Genomic DNA, 22,525 nt, shown 5'->3' on the forward strand with positions numbered 1-22,525 from the left:
TTAGTAGAGGCCAGTGCCTTTAGAAATTTGAGTACGAAATAAAACAGAAAAATAAGACAATGGTTGGCAGAGTGGTCAGGGGAGAGTTTGACAATACTAACAGTAGTGTAAACATACAAGAGGAAGAACCCAATAGGTAGGGGCAAGTTGAGATTTGGAGAGGAAAGAGGTATTCCCTTTAGGGAATCAGTATTTTGAATCCTTTGAAAGTGTTATATGGAGAGACACACAGTCTTAATATATAAAATGGAATGCTTTGAGTATAAAGTATATTCTCTTTGATAAATTAGGAAAGAATTTCCCACCAAAATTGCTGAGTTTTTGGCTTTACAAAATAAAAAGTATAACTCAACATTTCTCTAGATTTTCAGCATTTACCACTCAGAGCCATATAGTCTAAGTGGGATATTGTAAGTGGGAGAATTCTCAGATTTTGGTGGGTGGTTCTTCAGCAAGCTAAGAAACACATATTTGTGATTACTGAATGATTGTTCTCCTCTGTCAAAAAATGTGCAAATTTAATTGGTCAAGGAAACTATAATAAAGAAATGGCCCAATTAAAATATCTTTTGTTTATAGATAGTTCTTAAAGGTCCTTCTGATATTCAACATGCACATCAAATATTTTCCATATTCCATCTTTTCCATTCTACGAAGAAACTTCTAAGAAAAGCTCACTATGAAAGAATAAGCACTTGAGAAGGCCAATACTTCGTGGAAAAAAAAAAATAACAGTGGGGGACGAAAGACTTGCTTTTCCAAATAAGGAAACATTACTTCTAAGTCATTGTAAATGAAACTATATGGTAGTACAAAGGAATAAACAAATAGATGAGTGTAAACAGGCTAGAGCCCAGAATTAGATCTCAGAATATATAGGAATTTAATTATAACAAAAATGGTATATCAGGATGATTGGGGCTATAAATTAATAGGAACCCTGAATCAAACTGGTTTTAATAATAAGGAAATTTATATCACATGTGGGAAGCCCAGAGGTAGGAAGGGCTTCAGGTTTGGTTAATTTAGTGACTCAATCATGTTATCTAAGACCAGGTTCTTTCCATGTCTTTAGTCTGCCGTCCTGAGTGTTAGCTTCATAATTAGGCTTCTAGCAAGATGACTACAATTTCTCAGCAATTACATCCAGATGTAATTATCCAAAGTGAAAACAGCCCTATCTTCAGAAAAAATGAAGTTTTTTTCCAGAAGTCTCCCATAGCATTTTTCCTCATGTCCACTGATCAGCCACATGCGCATTCCTATACCAGTGATAGGGAAGGGAGATGGAATTATTTTTAGTCCTACTGTTGCTGTAAGAAATTGGAACCCTATTTCACCCAACTTCTTTAATCTTTTTTTTTAAGACTTTAAAGTATAAAAAAAAAAATCTAGAAAGCTAAAGTGTAGCTTAAGGGTTGAGAAGACCTTTTATATAAGAAAGGAAGTCTTAAAACTATATAAAAGAACAGAATATGTATTTGCTTGAAAATTTTAAAATTTTGAATGGAAAAAGATTCCACAAACAAAATTAATATAAGCTGGGGAAAAGTGATTGCAAAAACATATAATGACTTCATGTATAAAGAGCTCTTAGAAGTTGGTATGAAAAAGAAAACTCAATAGAAAATTGAACAAATCCAAAGGTCAATAATTATTTGGAAAGATGCTCTCCTAACTTACAGTCACAGAATGCAAATTAAAGTAATAATAGGATATTACATCTAACTTCTCAGAAGGGTATTAGGGAGAACAGTTTATCCCTAGTCGAAATGTGAATTATAGCCTCCATGGAAAGATATTTGTTAAAATGTAAGTGCATATACCTTATGACCAATCAGTTCCACTTGGAGGAATTTGTGCCATAGAAATTAAGCACTCAGTACACTAAGGAATGTTTACAAAGATTTTTTTCACAGTAATGGCTGTATTAGCAAAACTTGAAATCACATGTTCATCTGTAAAAGAATGGTTGTGTAAACCTTGGTCTAGCCATTTCATAGACTACTACGTGAATATTAAAAACAGTTATATCTAGTTCAGCTGCCTTGTGGTTGTTCATGATGTATTGTTAAGTGTGAAAAATCTGATGCATACAAGAGTACATAATATGATATCAGTATTATAAAATATAACCAATCACCCCATACATACATAAATATATTTGTCAATATTGATTAGGAAAAAAGGTATGAAAAAACGTACATACCAATTTGTTAATACTGGGCTGGAGGGAGGGGGGCATAAAAACAAGTTCTATAAAGGTATCTTAAAAATTAGTTTTTGAAAGTTAATATCCCAGTTTAAAAGGAGTTCAGAACAAGACAGGAAACACAAAAGAAGTGATATCAGTGGTGAAATAATGAGATCGTATTTTTAGCCTGCAAGATGAACAAAGAATGATAGTACCTGGTGTGTATCAGAAGACATATACTCCCCTATATTGCAGGCGTGCATGCAATCTCAAACAAACTTTCTGGAGGACAATTTTTACAGAGTACAAGGATATTTGTCACAGTGTTATCATGACCAAAATTAGAAATAATCTAATAGGAAATTCAATAAAAAGATTATAGTTTATTAAGCACAAGTAAGCATTATAATTATCTGGAAGAATGTGGATTAGTATGGAAAATATTCATAACATATTGTAAAAGTATAAATTCAGGTTTTGAAAAGATGAATAGTATTATCTCATTTTTAAAATAAAAAATACATATATAATTTCCACAAGGATGAAAACAAAAATATTAGCAGAAATTTTTTAAATAGTACATCCATCTCATAACAGACTATACTTTGTCTTCAACTGTACATGGGAAATCACTGAAATAGACCGTATTTTGAATCATTAAAAAACTTTTTACTAAACTTAAGAGAACTGAAGTCATACAAGGTATGTTCTATGGCCATAATGGAATTAAAGTAAAAATCAGTAAACTGGAAAGATAATAAGAAAATCTCCAAACACTTGAAAATTAAACCATGTGCTTCTAAATTATCCATGGATCAAAGAGAAAGTCTCAAGGAAAGTTAGAAAATATTTCAAACTGAATGTTCTTGTGTGCAACGTAGCAAAGTTTGTGGGATGTAGCTCAGAAGGAGGAATAGAAAGAGAAAATGAAAGAAAAGGAGGACATCACCCTAGAAACAAGGTTTTCAAAGGCTGAGGTAAACAAATATTAGAAGAATGTAGTCTGGTAACTTCCCTTCTAAATTGCTCTGTATTTGATTGTCAGATCAGCTGTTTTGACTTAACTGAGTGCTTGTTATCCCTGTCTCACTTTGTGCACAACATGATAAATCAATAAATTGTTTTTGTTTGTGTTTTGCTCTGCTTACTTTAGGAAAAGGAAACTAGAATTTATATAAATTTGCTAAAGAAGCTCTTGCTAGATAGAAAGAACAAAAACATAAGTTATCATGTTTCTGTATATTGCCTCAACTACATTGGATAAATAACTCAGTAGCACTAAACCGACATTTTTTGTTTTCTTGTAGGGACCCAGAGGTGAAAAAGGCATCAGAGGTGAAACTGTAAGTTTAAATTTGTGGTTATATTATCACTTGTCACTAGGCTACATAAGTTCCATAAAAGCAAGGGCCTTGTTTGATTTTTTTCATTATTATGTCTCTAATACTTGTGGAATAAAAATAAAATTACCGTTTTCAGGAAGTAGAACTAACCTATATGGTACCTTGTAGTGAGACCTGAACATAACCCCTAAACATGTTTAAGAACCCGCCAATCAAATACTTCCCAGGCACTGTGTGAAATGGCAAAGTTGCCTTGTCGGGCGTCAGGCATTTGCTCTGTGAGCCTTCTACACCAGTGCTGGGGCAAGAGCGCCGCCAAGTCGCCTTAGGGGTATGCCCACTGTGTCCAGTCAGCGCCCAAGAGGGGCAAAGCAGAAGCAAATCATGAGCTATATATTGCAGCCAATTGGAAACAATTGTGAAAGGATGGACAAAAGGTACATAGCACATTCTGGCCCTATATGGCTTATGCTGGCACTATTTCCTACTTTTATGGGATGCCAGTTCTTCCAGGTTAAAGAAGATATTTTGTAAAGAGGCCACTTCCCCAGCAGAGATTCTGCTGAACTTACTAAAGCATGAGCTTAAACAGAGCGCAGGCATGGAGTAAAATGAGGGAGAGTGAAACCAAGTACAGAAGGCAAATAAGAATAAACTTAAAGGTTGCAGAAAAGTCTTGCTTGAAAGGTAATGAAATTACATTGACCCAGCTGACATTTTCTCTTTTCACCATAGGGTATGCTTGGGGCTCAGAATAAGTACGTTGCAGTTATGTTAATTAGCTGAAGAAGGGAAATTAAGTGATTTTAGATAGCCTAAGAATCCCCAGAGGGATCAAAATAGATATTTTTCTTCTTCCTCTTCTTTTTTAAGATTTTATTTTTAAGTACTCTCTACACCCAACATGAGCCTTGAACTCACAACCCCAAATATCAAGAGATGCATGCTCTACAGACTGAGCCAGCCAGGTGCCCCAAAATAGATGTTTTTAATTTGCAGAAGCCTGGCCTGCATATTTCCTCAGGGGACTTACTCTAGCAGGAAGCAAGGATGACTGCACACAGTGAAGTCATATCCCCCAGAAGGAGTGGAAAGGGGAAAGGAAAAGTAGAGAGGCTTGGAATTAGCCCACTTTCCAGACTTGTCTGTTTCCAACTGCCTTCCCGACCTGTTCTCTCCAAGTTCTGTGGCTGGAACATAAGCTTTCCTCAGGGTTAGGAAACCACAAGTCCCTATGACAATGTCACAGGTATATCGTATGAAAGAAAATTCAGTGGCTCTGATGGATTGCAAATTCAGCGGATTATGCCTGAAATTTTAGGTGGTGCTGATAGACATATGGCATCCAGAATAAAGCAGGTGGTGGCACCAGTCAGGCCATCCCCACAGGGGAACATGGACAAAAGTAAAGCACATTCAGAGAAGGGCTCTCTCAGATCAGTGATGTATCCCAGAGCCATGTCCTTGAAAAACCAGTCGAAATAGCGGGAATGTTTTGCCCTTGCCAGACTTCTGCAACCTGAGCATCCCTTTCCTTTGTTCTCACTGCTCTCTCTTCACTTCCTGAGTTTTGCACCTGCTTTTTCTTGCCCATATGCTCTTTATCTCTGTAGTTCCTATTCATGAAGTTGTAATTTAGGGATAATTTGCTCAAGGTGGACTTCCTTGCTGACACTTTATCCTCAACCCAACCGCCACCTGTGGACATAAGAACTAGTAGGACATAGTACAAGGCCTGGGAAGTGTTCCTTAGTCTTGACTTAAATGTCCTCTTCTCAGAGAGGCTTTTTCTCACTAGCCTATGTAAAATAGCAATGCCCCCATCTGCCTGAGATTCCCTATCTTTTCTTTACCTGCTTCCTTACAACCTGACATATTACATAGTTATTTGGGTTTCTTGCTTTATTATATCTCGCCCCACTAGATTGTGGGCTCCATGACACAGACAGTTTTATCTGTTGTTTGTTATAAAGCTGTGTCTGCAACACCTAAGATCGTACCTACCTCATAGTTCGTGTTCAGTAAATATTTAGTAAATTACTGGTGAATGAGTTAGAAAACATTTGAGGGGTTGGGACATGATAGTTGTCTTTAAACATTTGAGAGGAAGAATCTGTATAATATGAGTGACTCTCGAGGATAAATTTTAAATTGTTTGTTGAACTGAATTTTCCATTTCTGTGTTTAAGTAACTGACTGCTTAAAGACTTCTAGGTACCTATTATGTTTCCGAATATATCCTCAAGGCGGTCAGCCTCAAATAATACCAGTACATGAGGCATTTTTGGAATGAATTTTTATTAGCCAAGATCTATTGTATTGAGACAAATATGATACTTCACTCTTCATACAAAGATCAGAAACGTAAGAATCTATCAGGCAGGATTTGTAAATCTTTTAAATCTTCTGTGAAGCTGGCATAAGAATTTATAAAGCTATGCCATTTTATACCAAGATCAAATCATTACTCAATGCCTTAAAATTAAAAAAAAAAAAGGTTACAGCTCATTATACAATACATGAATGTATCCCCTTGAGAATAAATTTGGGTTTCATGGCTGGGAAGCTTTATATCTTCTACAATTTAACATTATAAACTCTAGTGTTGGTCCCAAATAGGTCCTCTCCACCGCAAAGAAAGTTGTTTTTGTATTGCCATATATTAAAGAGTGACTTTTTCCTTTCTATTCTGTATTTGCTCCATATCTGCCTATATGTGCTCCATATCTGCCTGCCTATGGACTATTTTAAAAATAAGTCCTTGCACTCCTATATATATATATACATATATATATATACACTCTAAACTGACCCAGAGTTTTACGATGTCCTAAGAAGCCATCCTAGCATATAGCACGTAGAACCCCCTCCTCTCCCCTGCTTCAAAACTATTATGTTACTGGTAAATTAATCTTAAAAAGTTATAAAAATCTCCTGGTTTCCATAAGGCACCAAACACTTTTAGAATGTGATTAATTTATGAAGTAAGTAATGCAAAAATGATCACCAGAAATAAAAGATACAATTAGTAAAAAAATAAAATTTTAACTCATAACAAAAATAATATCCTGGTGTCAATCATCTGAAAAGGATTTTGACAAAATGGCACAACTTGTGGCTTAAAGCCACAGAAGCAGAAAAAAATAGAGAATGATCTCAGCATTTAAATTTTTAGCTTAGCTGCCTCATTTTTATAGCATATTATTTAATGGAAATCAGTAAAATGTTGAAGAATACAATTGACATTTTCTCACATATTATATCTAAGTTCATGTGTCTTTACAGTTCTTGATTAGCAGAATTATCTTATTTGCCTCCAATTTGAAAGTGAAGAAGATGCCTTATAAGGAAAAGCTAAGTTATGGGAAAATATGTCCTAAATATTAACAAATTAAGAATTTAAAGTACATATGTATATGATTCTTTTTAAAATTCATAGATAGTATAATTCATTCAAATAAAAAATTATCAAACTCTTTTAATTCAAGTACATACTTCCTTATATTCATACAAACTTCAAATTTAAAATTCCCAACTTGTATGTGTGTGGTCACCTTCTTTCTTCAAATATAAAATATGAAGAAGAAAATTGATAAAATGTTTGAAAATCACAATTTTAAAGTGAATCTTAGCGATTTATCTTCACCAAATCTTGTTACAGTTGAGATATCTGAGATTCAAATGTGAAGCAACTCACTCAAGGACATACAGTTAATTAGGTGCAGAGATAAGACCAGAGCCCAGGTCTCCCAATTCCCACACTATTGTACTTTTCTATTAATTATAGTATGTCTCAGAAAATAAGCTTTAGGAGCAACTTGGGCAAGGAGATGGTATAGATAGATAGATAGATACATTAAGAATAGCTCAGCCATTTATATGGCAGATTCCACATGCGTAGATTCCTAATTGTAGTTATCTTCTGTGCCATATAATTCACTGATTCCATCCTAATCATATTACTTCTAATAAATATTATTTAATATTACTAAATTACCAATTAAACCCTCTAAATCAGTGGTTCTCAACCAGGAGCCATCCCCCCAGCTACACACACCACAGGAGACATTTGGCAATATGTAGAGACATATTTGGTTGTCACAACTGGGGAAAAGGGAGAGTTGCTAGTTGCATCTAGTGAGTAGAGACTAGGGATGCTACTAAACATTCTATAATGTAAGCTTCTCAATTTATAAATGAGAATAAGGAAGCCCTCTGTACCTAAGCCAGCCTAAAGTTATGAAACTAAGTCAAGATTGCATTTATATAAAGGCAAATTCTAACATACTCGGGTTCAAGGACATGCACTTATCAGTATTTTAAAAGAGTAAGAAAAAATATGTTACCTTTGGAGGATCAAATGTGAATTCTGGGATTAAATAGAGAGTCTATTTCCAATAGTAGTGGGCTTTGACTGTGGCCAAATTATCACCCTAACCATTCACATTAATTTGGTTTCCCTTTAGGAAATTAACATAGACAATCAGTTTCATTTTAAACTGCTTTTTTATAAACTGCTTTAGATACTTTTTCTATAGTATCTAGAGAGAGTGAGCTAAAGGAATAGAAAAGAACTAATAAATGCTATATTGTTGAATAATATTTTGTTTTACTTGGCTAATTGCCTTGTTCTATGTAGTTGTTTTCTTAGGGTTGTCTTGCTCTGTCTTGTTTGGTTGCAAGTATTTCATTTGATCATATTTGCGATGACCTGACTTGTTTTGGATAACAAGCTGAAAAGAAATTAATAAAATCAGCAGTAGAAATAGTTTCTTCTTTTTATGATAAATTCCTCTTTCAAAGTCAAAGATAAGACATATGTTTTGTCCTGAACCACCAGTGAGATTTTTGCAAATATCAGAAATATGCCAAGTGGGGTGAAATGTACACTGTTTATTTTTACAATGTTGTTCCAGAATGGAGAAACTTACACAGCCAAACTCATTCTGAGCCTCTATATATTTAAAGGCTATCTCCGATATGACATTTCCATAATTTATCATGCAGCTCCTGAGGTACAAGTTTTGTACATTCTTTACTTTAAATTGTAATCATAAGCCATGCAAACTAAGAAATGACCAGCAAGCGTGGTACTGGAGTACTCTACCATTTTTTAAGTTACTATTGTTGGCTCTAGCTGTCACAGGATATTTAGAATCAACAGCTCTGGCAATACTTAATATAAGTCAAGCATAACATCAACATTATTCAAATCTCAATTGAAGATAAATTGTGTTTTGTCATCTTTTAACCATAATCTGAATTTAACTCAATGTTATCTTAACATTCAGTTGACCATCAAATAAGTGAAAGTTTGAGCATTCTTTTTTTTTTTAAGATTTAATTTATTCATTTCAGAGACAGAGAGCACAAGTTGGGGGGACAGGCAGATGAAGAGGGAGAAGCAGACTTTCCGCGGAGCAGGGAGCCAGATGCGGGGCTCGATCCCAGGACCCTGAGATCACGACCCGAGCTGAAGGCAGACACTTAATGACTGAGCCACCCAGGCGCCCCGAGCAGACATTCTTTTTTTTTTTAAGATTTTATTTATTTATTTGAGAGAGAGAGAGAGAGCACAAGCAGTGGGAGGGGCAGAGGGAGAAAGACAAGCAGATTCCCCACTGATCAGGGACCTGGATGTGGAGCTGGATCCCATTACCCTGAGACCACGACCTGAGCCAAAGTCAGATGCTTAACTGACTGAGCCACCCAGGCTCCCCTTGAGCAGACATTTTTTTTATTATTATAGTATGTTAATCACCATACATTACATCATTAGTTTTTGATGTAGTGTTCCCTGATTCATTGTTTGTGTATAACACCCAGTGCTCCATGCAGTACATGCCCTCTTTAATACCCATCACCAGGCTAACCCATCCCCCACCACCCTCCCCTCTAGAACCCTCAGTTTGTTTCTCAGAGTCCATAGTTTGAGCAGACATTCTTAACAGTGAATACTGTTCTTTTTTTTTTTTTAAGATTTTTTTGACAGAGAAAGAGACAGCGAGAGAGGGAACACAAGCAGGGGGGTGGGAGAGGGAGAAGCAGGCTTCCCACTGAGCAGCGAGTCCAATGTGGGGCTGGATCCCAGGACCCTGGGATCATGACCTGAGCCAAAGGCAGACGCTTAATGACTGAGTCACCCAGGCGCCCCAATTACTGTTGTTTCATTTTGAAAAATGTCAACATAACTTTTCACATTTTACTATACACATTTTAATTATTCTAATTTCTAAATTAATACTAGTTAATTTTAACAATATCCATTCATTCGATAACAATTTTCAAATACCTGCTACAAAGTAGTCACTATTCTTGTTCCAGAAAATGAAAAGGTGACTAAGACACTCTTAAGGGTTCCTAGGGATTTTCCACTGTGTTATGTACTAGGGAATGCAGAAGTGATTGGGTGAACAGGAGAAAGGTGGCCAGGGAAGGGTGAGCAAGGTGAATATAGAGTTTTAAAGACATACTGGAAGAGGAATTAGAGTTAAACAGATAAAGAAAGTAAGGAAGAGCATTCCTGGTCAAGGAAATAGCACATGCAAAAGCAAGCATGTGTGAAAGAACTTTGAAGATTCAGAGATCTACAAGTAGTTGGTTATGGATGGAGTGTAGGTGTGTTGGGGAGAGTAAGTAGAGGTGAGGCCCATATTTTGAAGAGGAGGCAGTGGTGTACATTGATTAAGAATATATACATTTTTATTCAGTTGACTTCAATTTTAATCCTAGCTCTGTCTGGTATTTGCTGGTTGCCATTCTCTTAACTGAAATATAGCACACAGCTTGGCATATAGTTAGTTCTCAAAAAGTGAGCACACGACTTGGTATGTAGTAAGTTCTCAATAAATAGTAGCTACCACTGTTAGGAAGTTTATAACTTATCTTCTAGACAATAAAGAGCCATTGAATAATCTTAACTAAATAATGACCTGATTAGATTTCCATTTTATAAGTAAAATATAGTTAGCATGGTAGAGAGAATAAAGTCAGGACGTCAGATTAGGAGTCCAAGCAAAATGTGATGTCTTGGCTAGGGCTATAATTTGTTATAGACAAATTGCCATAGACTGGATGGCTTAAGCAGCAAACATTATTTCTCTTAGTTTAGAGGCTCTGAAGTCTAAGATCAAGGTGCTGTAGGTTCAGTGTCAAGTGAGGATCTTCTTCCTGGTTTGCAGACAGCTGCCTTCTTGCTGTATCCTCATATGGTAGAAAGATCATTTTTCTTGTGCCTCTTCTTAGAAGGTCTCTACCATTTATAAGGGCTCCATGTGATCTAATTACCTCCCACAAACCCCACCTCTAAATGCCATCACACTGGAGATTAAGCCTTTAATATGTTAATCTGGCGGGGGGTGGGGGACACAAACGTTCGGTGTATAGCACATGATTAACACTAAACTAAGACAGTTGCTGTGAAGACGGAGAAGTAGTATTTTGGAGAGATTTGGAGGTCAATTCAATAGTAGTAGGTAGCCAAATTATAGGTGGATGTTGATGGAAAAGGAGGTGTCTAAGAACACTAAAGTTTCCATCTTTGCTGATAAGGTGGATGGTAGATAGAAATAACAGGAAAAACATACTTAAGCAATATTAACTTTTTTAAATGTTACATTTATAATTGTTTATTAAAATGAATAAATTCAGTTTCTAGTAATATTAATAAAACATGAAAGTAAATATCCAGCTTGTTCATGAATGTGTGTGAAAGTTGAGTAAAAAGACCATATAACTTCAATATAGTTAAACAACTTTGAATCTTATGACCTGCCTCACAGGAAAGGCAGTGGTAGAGGTTGAATCTTAGTTGTCTTGTTTATACCAAACTGAAAGCATAAGATATACATATTGTGCTTTGTCTCCATTTTTCTAGGGTCCCCAAGGGCCAAAAGGTCAACCAGGGCCTCCAGTGAGTTTATTTACATTTATATCTGTTTACATTGATGCTTATATGCTTGCCTGGTTTGAGATCTCTACTGCAAAATTAAAATTTGTTATGTTATAGGGTCCACCTGGAGCACCGGGCCCAAGGGTAAGTTTTCTTGGTTTTGTTTACTTTATCTTAGCATATTACATTAAAGCTTTTTAAAGCTTCTTCTAATTCCCTGTTAAAAGGTGTTTCTTCTCCCTACCTCTGTTCTTTTTGCTAATCTGATATAGTGTCTTCCCAACTACAATAACAAAATCTAAACCCCAGACTTTTTGTCTATAAAATGGGAATGGTCTCTTACTTTCTTGGGTGGATTTGAGTTTTATTTTACTTTTTTAAGATTTGTTTATTTGAGAGAGAGAGAGTGGTGGGGGGCAGAAGGAGACAGAGAATCTTAAGCAGACTCCCCACTGAGGTGGGGACCCCAACCCGGGGCTCAATCCCATGACCCTGGGATCATGACCTGAGCTAAAATCAAGAGTTGGACGCTCAGCCAACTGAAGCATGCAGGTGTCCCATGAGTTTTAAATAAGAAGTAAAACACACAGCACAATGCCTGACATAATAGGTGCTCAAAAAAATACTAACTCCTTCCATTTCTCCCTACTTCTGAGTTCTGGCTCTCCTTTTTTAAATGTTCTTTTTCTGCCAAACAGTAACCCACTTCTTAGGCTTTACATGAATCCTTCTCAGTTGCTGGTGGCTGTAGAAGGCCTCCAACTTCTGTATTTGCTTGTTATCTATGACAACCCAGAGCTCTCTACCCTTATCTTTTTTATTTTTTTTCTACCCTTATCTTTGAAGCAATGCTTCTGTTGCCTCATTCTCAGCTGTTATCTCCTGGACTCTAAAGTTCCCAGTTTGGTTCCCCACATGCTTTGCATTCACTCTCATACTCAATAATCTATTTGTCTTCCTTCTTCCTGCAAGAGGTCTCCTTCCATCCCCAACCTTCACCCCTGACCCACTCTTACAGCAGCCTGGTCTACAATGTTCCCTGTTCAGATTTCCTGCCTAAAAAAGATCCACCATTGTCTATATTATCCTAAACAAGGCCTAGTCCTATGCTTTCTGGCCTTACTTACTTCTACATGCTGCTCTAGTATCGTTTGGATCTCTGACAGTTCTAGCTGGTGGATCACTGTGGTCTATTCTCAGCAGGCGAGAAATGCTTCATTCCTTTCAGCTTTTCATCAGGGCAAAGAATAACTTTCAAGCAGGATGCCACAGGAAGATTATATCCTTGGAAACACGAGGTTCATTCTCCATGACTTTTAAAAAATTACTCCCCGTTTCTGGCCATCTGACTGGGAGATTGAAACCTTCCCTGGCATGAGCATCAGTACGAATGCCTGTCTTTAATCTTAAAGTATTCTCTACTTCTGGTCCTCTTCCCCCCTAGCTCTCTACAAAGCATGGGTTACAAATACCTTCATCAGTTTTCTTCGCATTTTATAATGACTTTGATATAAGTCCTAAAAGATCACTGGCAAATTAGAGGTGTTTAGTGGAAGTTTTCACATTGAAATACCAAACTTTGTAGCACCATAGCCCTGTCTCACTTGAAAAATGTTTGTATGTGTTCCTATACAGCCAAAATGAAGTAGTATGAGAGATTTTTGCTCTGAACAAAATGTGGATAAGAGTATATACTTTGAGGAATTATTAGGAGAATTAAATAAGAAAATATGTGTGCTTGTCACATTGTAGATACTTGATAAATTTTAGTTTCTTTATTTCCTTCTTTTCTTCCTCTCTTTCCTTTTTGTCTTCCTTCCTCTTGGTCAGTATGAAAGCTAGTTTCCTTATATTATCCTTCTGGGATTTGCACAGGCCATGGTAGGAAAGCAGCAGTGTAACCCTGAGAAGGAGTCTAAATGTCAATGAGAAAATACCTATATATTTTTTCTAAGGTCAACTTATGATCATAGCTTCTTTGAAATTCTTCCTAATTCCTTCTCATCACACTGCAAGGTAGAACTTCTCCTTCGTATTGATACTCAATCATTTTCATGCTAGTCTCTTTCTATTATGAGATTGTGAACTCTCTAAAGGTGGAAACTATTTTTTTAATTTCTTTTCCATCCAAGCTTTTAATAAGTGTTGAATGAATGAATAAATGAGTCCAAAAAGCAAGTTGCATCTCTTGGAAAATTTCAGTGGGAATCCTCCAAGAAAGAATATTTCACTTGGAGGGAAATAATGTCCAGAATGGAATAGGATCATAGAATTAGAGATAAACGTTCTCTTAGTAATTTATTTAGCAATTATTTGAGACTGACTTGTGACTCATTAGTGACTCTTTTTTCTTAAAAAAGCATTTGACAAAATAATACAACATCCTTTCCTCATTAAAACTCTTCGAAAAAAAAAAACTCTTCGAAGTACAGGGATAGAGGGAACATACCTCGACATCATAAAAGCCATCTATGAAAAGCCCACACGGATATCATTCTCAATGGGGGAGAACTGAGAGCTTTTCTCTTAAAGTCAGGAACATGACAAGGATGCCCACTCTAACCATCATTGTTCAACATAGTACTAGAAGTCCTAGCCTCAGCAATTAGACAACAAAAAGAAATAAAAGGCGTCCACATTGGCAAAGAAGAAGTCAAACTCTCTCTTCACAGATGACATGATACTTTATGTGGAAAACCCAAAAGACTCCACCCCCAAGTTATTAGAACTCATACAGCAGTTCAGCAACGTGGCAGGATACAAAATCAATGGACAGAAATCAGTTGCATTTCTGTACACTAACAGTGTAACTGAAGAAAGAGAAATTAAGGTATCAATTCCATTTACAACAGCTCCAGAAACCATAAGATACATAGGAATAAACCTAACCAAAGAGGTAAAGGATCTATGCTCTAGAAACTACAGAACACTTATGAAAGAAATTGAGGAAGACACAAAGAGATGGAAAAACATTCCATGCTCATGGATTGGAACAGTTTAGTGAGTCTTATTCAAAATTCTTTCAAAATGAAATTAAATGAAAGAGAAAAAAATACAGGGAGTGACTGCTTGATGGGTACAAGGTTTCTTTTAGAGGTGATGGAAATATTCCAAAATTAAGTAGTGGTAATGGCTACACAACATAGTGAATTACTAAAAGCAACTGAATTGTACACTTTAAAAAATGGTTAAAATGGTGGATTTTATGTTATGTGAGTTTTATTTCAATAGAAAAAGCAAAAAAAAAAATCGGTATATCAGCCCTAGCAAGAATAAATATGGTTTTGTAAAACTTTTCAGTTAAATGTATGTATTTTTAGGTGAACCTTATCATGAAGTAAAAATATATTTCTTGCTATGGGTCAAGATAAGTTTGAAAACCTTGAATCCAGTTTAACTCCCTTTTCTTAAGACCTATGGAAGTAAAGTATTGTGCCCAAGTTCCTAAAGAAGAATAGCTAAAAAGTGTTTCAGGAAAAGGAATATATATTGATGGTGCTTTTGGGTTTGAGGATATTATCACAGTGATGGCCAGACCTCAGTGCACATGGTAAAATATTTAGAAACTAACAAATCTACAACAGGCTGTCAAAGTTAACCAAAAATGATTGATGGGGAGCAGGGAAGAACAAGATGAGTATGTGTGTTAAAGAGTAGGGGGTGGAAACAGTAATCATTAAAAATAATTAAATGAGATAAGGAGTATTCAGCTGATTTACTCCAATCAGTGGGTCAACTGTGAAACCTGGATTGGTGAATATAGAGGTTGCAGCTGCTGGTATAGTCCTGGTTCCTTAGGACAAGCGGTTACTTCCACTGTGGAGAAGGGTATGACCTGAAATCAGTTCTTATCCCATCAGTGTTTACCCTATGCAGTGATCTTAAGACTTCAGAAACCTTAAAAATAACACTGTTCCTCAAAATACTAGAGTGCTTAGACTAGATCTACATTTTATTCAAATAAGTTGGGGAAGAATTATGAAGATTTCATTCTCCCGAGGTATAATGAATCCTAATTTCCCTCATTAGTGCCAACAATCTGATTACTTCTTATTCCCTATATTCTATTTTATGTTCATGTTTATAAACTTTAAGTGATTTTCATTTGAGAACGTGTTCTCTCTAACAAGAGCACATGGAGGGAGCTCCTGCTTTCGGATTCCTTCACTGCACCTAATGAGAGTTTTACACTCAGATGGGCACTTAGATTTACTGAACGTCTTCCCCCAGCAAATCCTCTTAATAGTCTCTCTGAGCCTGCCCTCACTAAAGACTATCCTTGGGAAAACATTAATAATTTCAACAAATTGAATGCCTACTATGTGCCAGGCATGAGCTAGGCTTTGGGACTACGTTGGGAATTATACAAATATGTGTACTGCCAAGAAAATTTATGAGTGACTAAGCGTTACGACATTTCTTTTCTTTCTAATGCCTATTGGGAGGGAGGAATAAAAGCCTTTTTCATTGAGTTAACATCTAAAATTGCTGGTACCTTACTATGCATTAAGAAACATACTCTACACTATTAATCTACTAAAAGCCATTGTGTTCTTCACTGCCCCCCATTCACAGAAAATAAAAAAATAGTCATTTTACTTAAGAATAGTGATGTAAGTCCTCTGTTGGTGGATGTTTAAGTTGTTTCTAATCTTTTACTAATACAAACAGTACAACTGTCCAGCCCCTATGCTTATCATTTTGCAGAATATCCATAGGACTAATTCCCAGCAGTGGGATGGTTAAGTGTAAGGGATAATGAGCATATTTATTTATTTATTTATTATTGTTGTTAATTTTGGTAAAATATACATAACATAAATTTATCATTTTAACCATTTTAAGTGTACCGTTCAGTAGCATTAAGTACCTTCACGTGTTGTGCAACCATCTCCACTATCCATCGCCAGAACTTTTTTGCTCTTTCAAAACTGAAGCTCTGTACCCATTAAATAATAATTCCCCCATTCCTCCTTCCTCAGCATCTGGCAACTACCATTCTACTTTCTGTCTCTATTAATTTGACTACTCTAGGAACATCATGTAAGTGACAGTCATACAGTATTTTACCTTTTATGACTGGCTTATTTCACTTAGCATAATATCTTCAAGATTCATCTGCATTGTAGCGTGTGTCAGAATTTCTTTCCTTTTACAGGCTGAATAATATTCCATTGTCTGTATATATACAACTGGTTTATCCAGGTGGACATTTGAGTTGCTTCCATCTTTTAAAAGATTACTGTGAATAATGCTGCTATGAACATAGGTGTACAGGTATTTGTTTGAGTCTTTCCTTTCAATTCATTTTGGTACATACCCAGAAGTGGCATTGCTGGATCGTATAGTAATTCTGTGTTTAATTTTTTGAGGTACTGCTTTACTGTTTTTTTATAGCAGCTGCACCCTAACACATTCCCACCAGCATTGCACAGGGTTCGAATATCTCCACATCCTTGCCAACGCTTTATATATTCTAGTTTGTTTGTTTGTTTGTTTTTTATAACACCCATCCTAATGGGTGTGAAGTGGTATCTACTTGTGGTTTTGATTTGCATTTCCCTAATGATTAGTGAGGTTGAACATCTTTTCATGTGCTCATTGAGTTATATGTATTCTTTGGAAAATGTCTATTCAAGTCCTTTGCCCATTTTTGACTTGGGTTGCTTCTTTGTTGTTGTTAGGTTGTAGGAGTTCTTTATATATTGTGGATATTAATTCCTTATCCAGTATATGACACAAATATTTCCTTCCATTCCATGGGTTGCCTTTTCACTCTGTTGATAGTGTCCTTTGCGGTTTTTAATTCTGATGTAGTCCAATTTGTCTGTATTTTCTTGCCTTGCTTTTACTGTCATATCCAAGAAACCATTGCCAAATCCAATGTAATGAAGTTTTTCCCCTATTTTTTCTAAGAGGTTTATAGGTTTAGTCCTTTATTTAAGTCTTTTATTTATTTTGAGTTTATTTTTATATATGATGTGAGGTAAGGGTCTAACTTCATTCTCTTGTATGTGAATATCAAATTTTTCCAGCACTATTTGTTGAAGACTGTTCTTTCCCAATTGAAGGGTATTGACACCTTGGTCAAAAATCATTTGACTGTATGTGTGAAGGTCTACTCCTGGATTCTATTCTAGTCAATTGGTCTATGTCTATCTTTATGATAGTACCACTGTTTTGATTACTGTAGCTTTGTAGTAAATTTTGAAATTGAAGTGTGAGGATTTCAACTCTTTTATTCTTTTTCAGGATTATTTTGACTATTTAGAATCTATATTCTCTTTTATATTTACCTCTATAGCTATGTTTAGCAGTACTCTTTATTTTTTTTTTGGACTTCAACTATACTTTATTTTTTTATTATGTTCAGTTAACCACTGTATAGCACATAATTAATTTTTGATGTAGTGTTCAGTGATTCATTAGTTAAGTATAACATGCAGTGTTCATCACAGCAAGTGCCCTCCTCAATACCTATTACCCTGTTACCCCCCAATCCCCTCCCCTCTGAAACCCCCAGATTGTTTTTCAGGGGCCATAGTCTCTCATGGTTCATCTCCCTCTCTGATTTCCCCCCTTTGGATTTCCCTTCTTTCCCCTATGGTCCTCGTGTTATTGCTTATGTTCCACATATGAATGAAACCATATGATAATTGTCTTCCTCTGCTTGACTTACTTCACTTAACATAATCCCCTCCAGTTCCATCCATGTCGATGCAAATGGTGGGTATGCATCGTTTCTGATGGCTGAATAATATTCCATTGTGTATACGTACCACATCTTCTTTATCCATTCATCTGTTGGAGGGCATCTCGGCTCCTTCCACAGTTTGGTTATTGCAGACATTGCAGCTATGAATATTGGGGTGAACCTGCCCCTTCTTTTCACTACATCTGTATCTTTGGGGTAAATACCCAGTAGTGCAATTGCTGGATTGCAGGGTAGCTCTATTCTTAACATCTTGAGGAACCTCCATACTGTTTTCCAGAGTGGCTGTACCAGCTTGCATTCCACCAACAGTATAAGAGGGTTCCCCTTTCTCCACATCCTCGCCAACATTTGTTGTTTCCTGTTTTGTTAATTTTTACCATTCTAACTGGTGTAAGGTGGTATCTCATTGTGGTTTTGATTTGTATTTCCCTGATGGCTAGAGATGTTGAGCATTTTCTCATGTGTCTGTTAGCCATTTGTATGTCTTCTTTTGAAAAGTGTCTGTTCATGTCTTCTGTCCATTTTTTGACTGGCTTATTAGCTTTTTGAGTGTTGAGTTTGAGAAGTTCTTTATAGATCTTGGATATCAGCCCTTTATCTGGTAATGTCATTTGCAAATATCTTCTCCCATTCTGTGGGCTGCCTCTTAGTTTTGTTGACTGTTTCCTTTGCTGTGCAGAAGTTTTTATCTTGATGAAGTCAAAAGTTCATTTTTGCTTTTGTTTCCCTTGCCTTTGGAGACATGTCTTGAAAGAAATTACTGTGGCCGTTGTCGAAGAGGTAACTACCTATGTTCTCCTCTAGGATTTTGATGGATTCCTGTCTCACATTGAGGTCTTTCATCCATTTTGAGTTTATCTTTGTGTATGGTGTAAGGGAATGGACCAGCTTCATTTGTTGTCAAATCCAAAAAAAAATTATCACCAAAACTGATATCGAGGAGCTTACCACCTGTGTTTTTTTCAAGTCTTTATCCATTTTGAGTTAATGTTTGTGTATGGGTAAGGTAGTGATCCAGTTTCATCCTGTCGCATGTGGCTGTCCTGTTTTCCCAATACCATTTATTGAAGAGACTGCCTCTTCCCCATTGTATATTTTTGGCTCCCTTCTTGTAAATTAATTGGCCACATAAGCATGGATTTATTTCTGGGTTCTCTATTCTGTTCCATTGGTCTAGGTGTCAGCTTTAATGCCAATACCATACTGTTTTGATTACTATAGATTTTAATCTAGTTTGAAATTAGGGAGCATGCTACCTCCAGCTCTGTTCTTCTTTCTCAAAATTGCTTTGGGTATTCAAGGTCTTTTGGGATTCCATAAAAATTTTAGAATTGTTTGTTCTATTTCTGTGAAAAGTGCCATTGGAATTTTGATAAGGGATTGCATGACTCTGTAGATTGCTTTGGGTAGTATGGACGTTTTAACAATATTAATTCTTTTAATCCAAGCATGGGATATCTTTCCTTTTGTTTGTGTCTTCTTGTTTAATTTCTTTCATCACTGTCTTACAGCCATTATTGAAATATTCTTTCTGCCCCTTTTTCTCTCTTCTCCCTTTCTGAGACTCCCATTATGCATATGTTACTATTCTTGTTGGTGTTCCATAAGTTTCAGAGCCTCTGCTCATTTTTTTCACTCTTTTATCTGTATACTCTTCTGACTGGAAAATCTCAATAAACCTGTCTTCAGGTTCACTGATTCTTCTGTTACTGAAATCTACTGTTGAGCCTGTCTAGTAAATTTTCATTTCATTTTTTTGTACCTTCCAACTGCAGAATTTCTCTTTGGTTCTTTTCCATAATTTCTTTTTTTTTTTTTTTGCAATTAATATTCTTTACTTATAAGATATCTTTTTCATATTTTCCTTTAGTTCTATATACATGGTTTCCTTTAGTTTTCTGAACATATCTAAAATGCTAATAAATATCTTTGTCTACAAAATACAGCATCTGGGCTCCCTCAGGAGCAGTTTCTATCGATTGACTACATTTTTGTTTGCTTATGGGCTATACTTTAATGTTTATTTGCATGTCTTTTGTTGTTGTTTTGTTGAAAACTGTGCATTGTAAATAATGTAATGTGGCATTTCTAGAAATAAAATTGCTCCCCCTGGCCCCGGCTTTATTTTTGTTGCTATTTGTTGTTGTTTGTTTAGTGACTTTTCTGAATATTATAAAGTCTGTGTTCTTTGACATGTGTGACCACTAAAGTCTATTCAATTAGCTTAATGGCCAGCTAACAATTGGAAAGAGATTTCCTTAAATGGAAGAACCAGTAAATCCAGTTTTTACCAAATGTCTCTGTGTATGTTGCGGCACCCCTTCATTGCTCAGCCAGCCAACTGAAAACTATACCTTAGCTTTAACTTCCTGATTTCACAGAGACTGGAAGCCAGAGGAGAGAACTTAGGGTCGTCTCAGATATTTTCTAAGAATGTGCACAACCTTACATATGCACATGGACTTCTAGATTTCCAGAAATATGTCAAAGCTTTTCAGAGTCTTTGTGGACACAGAGTTAAACAATTCCCTGTAAATGTTTTTGAAAAATGCTCCCAGAGAAAAGGTGTTTTGCATTGGGTGAGCTATGAGCTATGAGTCAAGTAAAATAAAGACAGCTTTGCTAGTAGTGTCTTCCAGGGGACCACCAAACAGGTCAGATAATGATAATTCACGGGAAATGACTCTTGGAAGCAACTCCAACACCATTCTGCACGCCCCCCCTCATGGCTTTTAGGCTTCTTGTTTTTACTGTAATTATGTGGTGTTATTTTTTAGCTACTACAGAACTGAAAAGGAGGACATGGGGGGAAAAAAGAAAGAAAGGAAGGAAGACATGGGAATGGGGCAAATTAAAGTTACATGAAGCTCACTGCCCTTAACGAGATTATTTTTCTTAAGTAAATGCTCCCCACATTGCTGCAAGCATTTTGTTAATTTCTATAATCCTGGAAAATCTTCATTCTGACATTTTTTCCAGTTTTCTCATTGCTTTTATAGGAGAGGCAGTTCTGAGAGGTCATTACTCCAGTTTTTTCTGTCTCCTAAATACTCCGGTCTTGAGTATATAGCTTTTTAATAATCTGTGTGATGAAATAGAATAACATATAGAAGAACGCTTCTGCTGCATACTGAAGTATAATGTTTGCCTCAAACTGAACTAGCTGCTCTTTTCATAGAACACCATATTTACTTGACAGTGTTATACAGACATGAGTATTTGGCAGATATTTCCTTAAACATGATTTAAGTGAGCCTGTCATTTCAAGAGAACTGACAGAAGTTGATGCCAAGCAAAAATAAAAATTCGGGAAAACTTGTATTTACCACTGTGCTTGATAGCTTCCCTGTTATATTTTTCTGGTGAGATTGGTGATGATGTTAACAAATGTAATTGTGTGATATTAATAATGAAATGTGTCAGTATTTGGAAGATCTGCCTAATTCCATAAATCAGTATTTTCTAAATAAGCAATGCACGATGTTAACAAAATCGTGGATACATGAAAGAGTCTTTCACAGTTTAAGATAGAGCAATAGTTTTTAATACAAAAAGCATAAAAAGTTCACAGACTTGATTTCAGATTTCACATTTCAACTAACCCTTAAACTATCATTTGTCAAGTTTTGCTGTTGTATCAAAGAAGAATATCCACAATTATCTGAAAAGGCTACTAAAATAATCCTATTTCCTCTCAGGGTGGTGGGATGTGCCCACCTTGGGCTCCATGCTCAGGGTGGTATCTGCTAGTCCCTCTCCCTCCTCCTCTGCCCCTCCCTCTATTTGCCAGGGCATGCTCTCTCTAATAAAAAAATAAAATCTTTTCAAAAAATAAAAGAATCCTTTTCCAACTGTATATCTCTGTAAGGCCAGATTTTCTTCATATATTTCAACTAAAATAACATAACAGATTGAATACTGAAATAAATATGACAATCTAACTATCCTCTATCAATCCAGACATTAAAGATATGTACAAACGTGTAAAACACTGCCATTCTTACCACACTTTTCTGTTTTGGAAAATACAGTTATTTTTCATTAAAATATTTGTATTAACGTATGGGTTATTTTAAAGCAGTTAGCACAAATAGTCTTAAAATTTGTTTTAATTTCCACTGTGGTAAATATCAAAAGCTGTAACTCACATGAATAAAAGTTCTTTTAAGGCCCTTAATAATATCTAAAAGTGCAAAAAGTCTTGAACTGAAGAGTCTGGGAACTGCTTATGCTAGGTTTTCTAAGATCAAAGCTCTATTCACAAACCAACTGGAAAATATAAAGGTGACTGACTACTATTTAGTACTTAATTCAGTTGCCCATGTTTAGTGTCAATATTTTTATGGGACCCATGCACAAAATCTGCTCATCCACACAGGAAT

The 22,525-nt window shown here is 35.9% G+C and overlaps 1 protein-coding gene across 1 annotated transcript in view; it reads left to right on the top strand.

Annotated features, from left to right (window-relative positions):
• The window catches only part of COL24A1 (collagen type XXIV alpha 1 chain), a 381,932-nt gene that overhangs the window by 345,033 nt on the left and 14,374 nt on the right, over positions 1–22,525 (top strand). Inside the window, exons 53-55 of the mRNA XM_088022947.1 lie at positions 3,502–3,537; positions 11,414–11,449; positions 11,546–11,572. Of these exons, the coding sequence (XP_087879073.1) occupies positions 3,502–3,537; positions 11,414–11,449; positions 11,546–11,572 (99 nt within the window). The remainder of the gene's footprint in view (positions 1–3,501; positions 3,538–11,413; positions 11,450–11,545; positions 11,573–22,525) is intronic.

Source organism: Eumetopias jubatus, unplaced genomic scaffold (assembly GCF_037043125.1).
Source record: "Eumetopias jubatus isolate StellerSeaLion01/CBP00866 unplaced genomic scaffold, mEumJub1_p1.0 scaffold_4, whole genome shotgun sequence".
NCBI lineage: Eukaryota > Metazoa > Chordata > Mammalia > Carnivora > Otariidae > Eumetopias > Eumetopias jubatus.